At 35.3% G+C, this 11,020-nt stretch overlaps 1 protein-coding gene across 1 annotated transcript; it reads right to left on the bottom strand.

Moving 5' to 3' along the window:
- Positions 1–4,738: 4,738 nt before the first annotated feature.
- On the bottom strand, positions 4,739–6,256 carry LOC127845017 (uncharacterized). Its single transcript, XM_052375640.1, has 3 exons — positions 6,075–6,256; positions 5,462–5,818; positions 4,739–5,264 (listed from the first exon to the last, which is right to left on the bottom strand). Exons 1-3 carry the CDS (start codon positions 6,193–6,195, stop codon positions 4,828–4,830), a joined length of 915 nt encoding a protein of 304 aa, XP_052231600.1. The 5' UTR covers positions 6,196–6,256; the 3' UTR covers positions 4,739–4,827.
- Between the last annotated feature and the right edge of the window lie 4,764 nt (positions 6,257–11,020).

Raw genomic sequence — 11,020 nt, 5'->3', positions numbered from 1 at the left:
TCTTCTTGAATGCCCTGAGCTTTTATGAGTACATACGTACAGCTCAGACGGACGGTCAATAGCTAGGAGTTGGATTATTGCAACTAGCCCAGATCAGATTTAAGACATTAGATAAATTTTGAGAGCAATAAAGACAACACCTTTACTTGCATTAAAATGTGTATGATAAATTATTTATAATAATCATAGTTATTGTTGTTACCTGGTATGAAATGATCTTCACACAGAACTGTATTCTGACTCGGAGCCCATTTGCTTCCATCCGGGTTAACTCTTTTCACAGCGTTAACCCACTTTTCCCATCGTTCAGGGTCCTTTGGAAACGTAAAGAACGATAGTTTTCTGTCCATCATATTAAGGTTTGTGCAACCAACAGCACAACAACTCTTGGGCATGATTGTACTGGACGTAACTTAAGTAAATTGCGAGCAGGTTTATATATTTCAATTCAAATAAAATGGCGGATGCGCTTTTGTTTTCACCGTCGTCAATGGGCAGGTAACTCTAACTGACGCAAGTGCCCGGATGTTGCGATATTGTGAATCCCAGACGTTAGTGCCTGTGCTGTTTTTTTTTCTCTAAACAAACAGACATTTTACCTCAAGGACTTTGATAACTTTTCATTATTGTGTATAAAATACAAAATACCACACAAAACAGAAACATATTTGATATAACCTTATCAGCAGCATGATTTCCTTTCTAAATGTAAGAAAAACTTAATTTCAATCATGAACTTGTAATTTCACGAAATCAGGAAACCAAGAAAAAAGGTGAAACCAACAAATGCGTAGAATTGTGAAATATGCAAGCCAGAGTTCTCGAGTTACGATTGTTGTGCGCTGCACTTCTATACACCACAACCTATCTTTGTTCGAAGTTTGATGTCATTAGGCCTTAATGTAATTACGTTACGACCCGGACAATAAAAAAGCGAGATAAATTTAGTAATTCAGGGGCTATAGCTATAAGAGTTGTACACTAAACTTCTCATCAATGAGATTTATCCATATATGAAGTTTCATGTGAATAGGTGTTATAGTTAAAGAGTTATAGTCCGGACAAAGATTGGAAGCTGCCTGACCCCCGGCATGACATAGGTAATCCCTTAATATGCCCTTTTTAGATGGACATATATAAAGACAGATGGAAAGGATAAAAAAAACAGCAGTAATTAGTTTTATCAGAGACAAATAACAGAGATAGGCAGTTCGCCAAATATCGGCAAACTCTCGCATGTCGAGTGGTTTTGGCGAGACAAGTCTAAGCGCGCAACTGTTTGTAGGTTGCAATGGTAGTTAACATGCTTATCAACATTTCTAAAACACGCTTTTGCATTCCAGTTGTTTTAATGAAACAAATACTGCCATGTATTATTAAAATGAGAATGAATGCAGTATTATCACTCAATTGTAATGTGTCAATTAAAACAAGAGATTGCCAAGCAATATGGTCCCCTACCGTTGAAACTCCACCATGATTGTCAATTGTTATGTTTTTATTTGTTGCCATAGCAACCACAATTCTTAAGGTAGGAACAAAATAAAATGAGGTGCATAATCTCCCTATTGCCATCTATCCATGTTTCAAGTTTCATGAAAAAATATGAAGAACTTTCAAAGTTATCGCATGATCCAGAAAAGTGTGACGGACTGACAAACTGACTGACGGTCAGAGCGATAACCAAAAGTCCCCTCCGGTTTTACTGGTAGGGGACACGTAATCACATGCCGCATTGTTTTATTAAGCGATTTTATCCGGCTCCAGTTTGAAAAAAAAGATTTGCGGTATATAAAGATGGCCTTTGTAATAAGATAAAGGAGCGATCAGAATCTTACAACAAACAAATAATAATAGGTTGTTTTAATTAGATTTTTGCTTTTCATCTTTATTGCAGTGTTTAAATTTGATTAATCTGAATGCCATTTACCTGTAGTATAATTTGAATAAAGCTCTGACATTTTTTTCTTATGGAGAGAATCTATTCTCGGTCTGTATATGATCTGTATATAATCGGCTGTATATAGTCTTTGTTCTCTTTAATTACCGCTAAGTTCAATGCACAATTTTACCAATTATAAATAACATTACCATCTAGAAATTTTCAGACCCGTATACTGTGCCATTCTCCGATATTTAGCATATCGATCAAGTTATTTAGTATTTTTTCTGTGTTTCTTCACTATGTCTTCGACGGATTTTGTGTCATAGGATGACGAGGATTTAAATCTGGATTTACTTCTAGGTATACCGATGATGATGAGCACTGTGATAGTGAATTTGTTCAGCACATTAATCAGTCAGTTGTGTATGAGTGCCCAGAATGCAAAAAGTTAATAAAAAGAATATATGGATTCCATATATTGTTAAAAAGCATAATCTAAAATTGAAAAGTATGTCCCCTTATGAACATAATGATAAACTAAATGAAATGTGTCCCGGCTTCTACAGAGGAATATATGCAACCATTTATGTGAAACAGTCTCTTAATAAACCTCTGTAGTAACAATTTTAGTCTGTGCATGAAAGAATGCATGAACAGTTTTTACAGTTTAATGATGTTTCATCAAAACTTCATTATTCATGAACAAATATCAATACACCTGGCATAAACAAATAAAGCAATTTATTAAACATTACACATATTAAGCAAGTTGTTGATATTACAAATAACATATTGGAAAAAACAGCTAATATTCTGCAGTTATGCAGGCAACAAACACGTAAGCATAAGAGCCATTATCGTATGAGGCAGGGTATTAATGTTGCTAAAGAAAAATCATTGTTACATGTGACTGAGAGTGTTAACATGTTTTTACCATAGCCATGTAAGGAAAAAGCTTTACCCCCCTGGTGGCCATGTTTTTAAACCATGATATCATTGTGACACATTGTTTGACCAAGTTTCATGAAGACCGGACAATAAATGTGGCCTCTAGAGTGTTAAAAAGGTTTTTCGATAGCTATATATAGACTTATAAGGACAAATGCCCCGCCCCCATGGTGACCATGTTTTTGAACCAACGGGAACCATTTTTAAACTTGCTCAACAGATCATTGGGACAAATCATCTGACCAAGTTTCATGATGATGGACAATAAACCGGAACAATTGTTTAACTTGTCCAAGATACCATTGGGAAAATGGTTCTGACCAAATTCCATGATGTTTTGACAATTAATGTGGCCTCTAGATTGTTTACAAGGCAAATGTTTACGCCGCACAACACACATCGCATGACAGACCATTAGCACATTGTGCTAAAGGGCAAAACAATAATCACTAGAAATTTGTTTCCACAAAAAATGGTCCTGTGCAACTTCCTTACCATGAACATACACAGTAGTGTGTCCTGCTTCATTAAAACATACTTTCATACTTAATTTTGTATTATTCTCAGCAATTCACTGTCTATGTTGAGTTCGTATATTTTCAGACATAATGTATTTCCATAAACAGTATGACAGCATTCATAATGTCAACGTTTATAACATAAAGTATTTTATTTTCATCGATATATTGTTGAACTAAGGAAATTAGGATATACCTAGCGTCAATTGTTGAGCGTCATTTTCTATTTCCGAATTTTGCGTCCAAACAAATATAAAAGTCACTAAACAAAAATTCTAATCTATTGTATACACTTACATCTCATCAATGGTAAATGGCTGATCGAGTTCGGGGAAACAAGAATTCGGCCGTATGAATTATTGAGTACTGCAAAAATACTCAGCCTCATCATTAAAACAATCAAGCACACAATGACTACTATCAGAGATCTTGTTTGAAAGTCTTTCCAATGGATATGTAGGTTTTAAGTTCGATTATTTGATTAGATTTTAAGTATTTCCAAAATTCTTCTTTTACGATTTTTCAGATGTTTAATCTCTTTTGTCTTATTTCTCCAATAGTGTTTTTCTTTATATTTCAACAATTGAATTATGTTGTCTTCCGACTTATTACAAATACATTTTTAACAGAGAAACATAGTTGCCGCCGGCCATTTTACATTCCACATCAGACAAATAGGCATGCCTATCAGCGCTTCACTGCTCAAAATGTGATGTTTTTTTATTTAATGTTCTTTCGAAAACAAATGATCAGCATTATTACGTATAACATAAGTAAATTTATGTAACGCACGATTAATTGTCACAACTTGAACAATCTTAAATGGTCTACAAATGTGTTACACATAGGTAGATTGCTGATAATACCCGATCTAAAAAAGGTTTCACAATGAATGGCCCCATTTAAACTATATGTCAATGTGTGAATCTTTCGTTTCAATCAATTGATCAACCGTTTTATTGTTAAAATATGATGGAAGCGATAACGGTTCGTGGCAACCGAATTCATTAAAAACGTACACCACACATACTTTAATAAGTGCGAAATTTCTTTCATGGCAAACCAAATAATCAAGGTAGATAAACCGTTAGGAGAAAAGTATGTAAATTGACTCGCATCACATATCCTGCCATTGACAACACGATCATTTAAGGATTTACATATATCAAGCAGTTTTATTCTGTTATTATTGTGAGATATGTCAAAAAAGACCCTACCAGAATACACAGACAGACCACGACCGTGTGCTAGCACAAGTTTTAGTCTCAACGGCGAAGTGTATTACACGTCGTTTGATGTAGTGATATGGTTTGCATTTTCCGTCCCAGTGTGAATCAGTGTGTGTTCATAGTTTGTTATATGTTATAAAATAATTGTCTAATAAAAATAATTTTTCTCTTGAACTTTTATTGTTTGCTATATGATAACAGTAAAAGTCATCGGTCGTTGTCAGAATTGCAGTCCTTTATTTATTTATCAGATTTGACGTAACAGAACACCAGTGAATGACGAGTAGGCAAAACCTTGAACAGCTCGACCAGCTATGTCCCTGTTGCTTATCCAAATCTCGTCTCCAGCTTCAACTTTAAGGACAACGGTTGTCGATCCTTGATCCCACATATTTTCATATGAGTGTGCAAATGTGATCACATTCCCGTTGTGCATCAATCCAAAGTGGGAAGTGTTGGGGATTGGCATCTTCAAAATGGACGTCGAAAACAGGTAGTAATCGCTAACTGGTGCTATAAATATGCCGTGCTGTACATGAAACCCACCTCCATCATTTAGCAGTACTTGATCGAAGAGGATGTTTTGGTTGATTCCTATGTCAGTTTGCGCGGTATGTTTGATGGCTGTGAATGCAATGGTTGATGGTACAGTGCGAATGGCTTTAGCATGACCTTGATTAATATCTGAAACAGAAATATGTATCCGGAAGCCTACATGTAGTTAAAAAAAAACAAGAAAAGATTTATTCTTTACCAATCAAATGTTACTGACAACACGAAATATACATTGTTAATTTAGCTTAGTTCTAAACGTATATTTATGAAAATGTGTTGCTGCAAGGCACAAGGCAAAATGCATATGTCTTCAATAGTACAACAACCTGCAGGTAAAGGCTTTTTCCGGTCCTGATTTGCTGCCATCTGGTCGGATGATGAATCTTTTATGTCAACCGTGCTGTTTAAATTTAGCGTTCTGTTTGGATGTGTTTGCATGTCCACTGTGTAACGATGTGCATGTTGGCTCTTTAATATTGCAATTGTCAAAGACTGAGACTTCAAAACTTCTTCATGTTGCTTTAATCTTTCATTGTGGATGTTGTATAGCTTTATAAGTTTTTCGTATTTCTCTGATTGCTCCTTTTCTTTTTCCCGTTGTGATTTAATGATTTCCCATTGATTATTCAATGTTTCCTGAAGGCGTTCGACTATTTCCTCCAGTTTTCTGATATGTGAGTGATCTAAATATTTGCAAAAAAATGCTGTTGTCAGTTAAATTGTTTTTATACATACATAATTAAAACTTGTTATTTTAATGAGTCTCGAATGGTAAAAAGGTGCATAATGTATATAAACGCTAAACGTGTTTATTGTAAAATACTAACTGTTTTTGAACATATGGATCGTTTATACTTTTGAGGGTTTGTGGTTAGTTATATATTGATAATATGTTACTGAAATTATAGCATTATTACAAACAATAATACAACGAACTACCTTGTTTGCTTGTTGCTTCTGGTGTTGTTTCCGATATTCTCGCTGAAGTGTGTATGTTTTCCTGCGTTCGTATTCCTGAAAAAAGCACCACATACAGAAAATAAATAATTGCGAGCTTCATATTTACACCAGACGACTTTGCCGACTGTTGGATCTGATATAACCAACGGAAAAGGCAGCCCGATAAAAATAACTTATCTTGCTCACGAAATTAGAACATTAAATACTTGACTTAGTACAGTTTTATAAGACAACTAAAGTGTTATGTGTCAAATACCAAGGAAAGCACGATCGATAAGCAGTATCTCATGTGAAACCAGTTAAGTTTCTACAATAACGTTTCAATATTGCCCATTTTGTGCGGGCATTTACCTGTGACGATATTAATGTCAATGTTTTTCCTAATATTTCTATACTGAATTCATCCATATGTAAATATCCCAACAAAATGAAAGAACTAGACTCCCGAAGCGTATGGATGTATCGGTGCGTTATAGCGACGATCAAGTACTATAAAATGTTTGATCTTTACTTGTCCGCAACATATGAACCATTCTGTATCGCATTGAACGTTAAATGTTCAACTCAAGACAGTTTGAGTTTCATCGGCATATCACCAGCAACCATTTTGAATGTTATGCAAGCCGTGGATATTGACCTTGAATCATCGGAAAGCCTTCTGCCAAGATCTACCATGTAAAGATTACGCACTGCAGGATGGGAAAGGACAACAGAAAGCTCCACAGAGATGTCTCTCTCAAGAATACAGTGTAATGTGGATTCTTCGAAAAGCCGTCTGAAAGGCTTTTTAATGTTTTCTCAACTCTAAGCGGACCAGAACTTTTTCACGGATCATATTCGAGGAGCTTTTAGGTGTTCTTCTAAATCCTGCAGAACCCAATCCCGGTTGATAATACATATGAACCTCTAGCAGAAGGAAATCCGAGTTGATAACGACGAGTTCAAGAACGTTTTAGAACAGTTACCGACTTTTCTTAAAACCCCGAAACCTTCTCTTATGAAACATTCTGCATGCGAATATTAATATCTTCAAAATGTGGATTCATACGTTATTTCGATGTTTCAGAATGGATATAATCAGAGACCAACACGTCCCATATCGTCGCAAAATGACTCAAACGCATTCCTCGTTCGTTATTTGAGAGCATTTGGGAGACTAGTGGACGGTCTTGGTATTTTAGGTATTGTAGCTTGAGCTCGTTAACCAAGTATTTTATAGAACAAAAAAATTCGTATCTCAGTGGTAAAGGTTTTAGTCATGTAAGGTTTCATGGTCTCATCAACAGACAGGGTAGCTCCTGACCAGACTGCTTGAATGTGCAGGCTTGTCTGGAGCTACACTGGCTACATATGGCAAGAGACCCATATTTTCCATGAGGTCGGTCAATTGTTAGTGTGTATGCAGCATGAAGAACTGCATATACAAATTATAGTATATTTGTTCTGACCAAATTATCATGCATGAAGTCATAGTGTCATCACAGATTAGCCCACAGGCTACTTAATGTCGTGCCCACAGGCTACTTAATGTCGTGCCCACAGGCTACTTAATGTCGTGCCCACAGGCTACTTAATGTCGTGCCCACAGGCTACTTAATGTCGTGCCCACAGGCTACTTAATGTCGTGCCCACAGGCTACTTAATGTCGTGCCCACAGGCTACTTAGAAACAACACTTTCTGTGTAATGGAATTATTTGTTGAAAGGAAGTTTCTTATTTATTACAGCAGGCGACACATGTGCTCCTAATTTATAGACCCGCTAGCTCCAAGACAAGCCTGTTTACGTAAAGTAAAATCATGTATTCATAAATAGTAAATATTCATTACATATTCCATTTATTTGTTTTAATATTATCTTATATGTATGGACATTGTAGTGTGTGGGGCCTGAATCGTCAGTGTGACCGAATTTATTATAATAACTTTTAAAAAAAACATAACACCATATGGAGTAAGCTTATGGTTTTCAGTATAATAGTCTGCCAATCCCTTTCTCTGCTAATTAGTTCGTCTATCTGTTCGCAAAACAACTAGAATAATTAGAAAAGTACTTATCACATATGGAAAATATGTAAGACGTTACAGTTTTCGCCAGTTTTCAAAGGTCAGTGCAATGTTGCTTAAAGGAAAATGAAACTTTATATTGAAATTACTCGATAACTTCGTAGGATAAGGTCGTGAAACTTGGTGTACATGTACGGCTATATAATTGCCATTCGTCTGTGGGCCAATCCCTTTCTTCACTTACCAATCCTTTCGTCTGTCCAGCCGCGTAAAAAAAAAATAACTTTCACAGGTCATTATCATGAATATGATCATGACATTTAGTAGACATAATAAAAGTGAGACGATTGTTAAAAAATATCATTTATGAACATTCCGAATGTCAGGAATGTTCGTTTTAAAAAACAGAATTACTCGAAATGCAGCAATTGGTAAAACTGTATATACATGTTCTATAAGATCACGACACATGGGATTAAGATGGTTTTCAATGCGACGATAATTTGTACAACCTATTTAAAACAGAAGTCAATCATTATTAAAAACACAATTTATATTGATGCGCTAAATTGATGTTTAATTTAATTATGAAACATTGCGGGTCATAAATAAAGCAATGCAATATTCATAGATAGCGGTTTTCATCCAAGGTAAGGCTTTTCGTATTGCATGCAAGCGTTGTAACTTAGCGAAGCTTTGTTTATTATATTTATCGAAGCATAAATTATGGTTTGAAACGTATGTTACCGTAAAAGTTTTGTCAGTCCTCACAAACAAATAACGAACATGCTCTATGGCCGAACACAATTCATCTTTCTTTCATTTTTATTCCCATTTTTTCTTCCTTCTTGAGCTTACAAAGCGGAAAATTGATTGCCGCATCTTAAAATTTGTAACATAAGTAAACCTTGTAGATTTTTGTCCAATGGGAAGAAAAAGTATTACATAAAATATGTACTTATTAACAAAATTGACCTATACACATATGCAAAAACACGTATTTGTGGAACGACCCGAAAATATTAATAATGGTCAGCCAAAAGGACGTCTGTGATTAAACGATATAAATTATAAAAGGAAGCCAGTCATGACAGGACGTCAATTAACAAATAACGTCAATAGATTAAAGAACGTCAATGATTAAAGCGCTACATATGATAAAGCAGGCAACCAGACAACGAAGAGTGTAATTCTAAAGATACCATCTCGTGGTCACTGTGTAGATTGCTGATCAAATCTGGTGCGCCTCAGAGACTTTGAGAACGACAGTTTGCGACCCTTGTGTGGCATCGAGTAAGCAATTGCATTAATATTTTCGTTGTGAATTATGCCTGCATGAAGAGACTGGGTGTAGAAGGAGACAGTATTGACGTTGAGAACAGCTAGAAGCCGCTGACAGGGCCAACGAAAACTCCGTTTTGAACGTGGGAACCCCCGCCATTATTCAGAAATAATTTATCTAATAGGATATTTTGATTAATTCCATTAGAAATTATAGGTTGCGATCTTACGGCTGTGAAAGCATTGGGACGCTCGATGGCGCGTGCGGTTCTTCGTCCAATATTCTATCTATTATATATACAAATACACTTTCATAATAGGTATCATTTTATATTAGTTTATTGTACCCGTTAGGCAACATGCTCTCACACATACTTTAAATAAGGATTCGAATTTTAATAAATCGTTGGTTTTCTTAAGAACTAGAGCAAATATAATCAACTTCAATCTGTCAGCGAACAACCAGCTTACATGGTAACACGGCATTAGACTAGTGGTTGACCTTTCGTTTATGTATGTCTGTCACCATCATAATATGTTAATACTATCCCAAGGTAGAGATAATGTTGTATAATGTTATGTCTAACCCTCTTTCAATTATGTATGAAGAGGCAAAATACATTTGTAACAATGCCATTGTTTGCTTTTGCAAATGAAATATGTGTAATGTGGTTTACCGTCAACAATCTGGTAAGTGTAGTCTACAATTCCTAAGGTTTTATTGCTGATACAGGGTGTTGCATCAGTATTAAAGTGTTCGTCCAGTTAGTACTATAGTTCATTTTTGTGTTTGCCTGGACATTGAGCTTTTCCATCAGCTTCTCTATTATTTTCGCTGCATCTGTCAACATTGCTGTAATTTTAGCGCGTCTTCTGGAGTACGGATTGTCTGCAACCTAGGCAAATCTTAAATATTTTAAGAACAAGACACTCGTGGTTATAACTGTCTCAATATGGATTGATTGAAGTATATTCCCGAAGTTAGAAACATTGTTATCACGTTTATGTTTCAAAACGTTTGTTCGTGTATTACTGACGTTTCTTGGTGCTGGTCTTCATCTTATTTCACATTATGCTATAAACTAATTATTTATGTAACATTAACATATTATTATTTTGATCAATTTGATTTGTTTGGTAAATTTCTGATTTACATAACATAGAGCTTCTGTGTTTTATTGTTGTTTTTTAATTCGAGACAGTATCACGATTCTATATGTATAACTTACTTTTTTCCAACCGTGTGGTAACGGCCTGTTCTAAGATGGCGACTCTGGTTTTGAACTCTAATTCGGCGCGCGTTTCTTGAACAAGGCAAACGCATACTAACGCGAAAAGTGTAGCCTTATTTACAAAACAGCTCAGTCAAACGTCTTTAGAATAACGACGGAAAGTATTAACTTATATGACCGTGTGTGCCTTATCGAGCGTGTGACTCAAACGGCATTTTTACAAAGCCTGATTAATTATGTTCCGAATAACGACAATTTTTATTTTACGAAAATTTGTGTACATTTTCATTAGCAAACGTCTTTAATTTAATATACATACGTTTTCTAGCAAATGATAGGATCATAAAAAAATAAACAAGCTATTATATTATATTCTCGTATAGCAATTGTTATGCAAATGATATACT

Source organism: Dreissena polymorpha, chromosome 9 (assembly GCF_020536995.1).
Source record: "Dreissena polymorpha isolate Duluth1 chromosome 9, UMN_Dpol_1.0, whole genome shotgun sequence".
Classification (NCBI taxonomy): domain Eukaryota; kingdom Metazoa; phylum Mollusca; class Bivalvia; order Myida; family Dreissenidae; genus Dreissena; species Dreissena polymorpha.
Note: the sequence above shows the minus strand (reverse complement) of the source record. Positions and strands in the feature narration are given on the sequence as shown.

What these genes read in the sequence shown, in the direction of transcription:
- LOC127845017 (XM_052375640.1), bottom strand. Translation starts at nt 6,195, where the DNA reads ATGAAGCTCGCAATTATTTATTTTCTGTATGTGGTGCTTTTTTCAGGA. An exon ending in AGAAGCAACAAGCAAACAAG is followed by an intron (nt 5,819 to 6,074) that starts GTAGTTCGTTGT and finishes GCAAATATTTAG; the next exon opens with ATCACTCACATATCAGAAAA. An exon ending in GAAAAAGCCTTTACCTGCAG is followed by an intron (nt 5,265 to 5,461) that starts GTTGTTGTACTA and finishes TTTCTGTTTCAG; the next exon opens with ATATTAATCAAGGTCATGCT.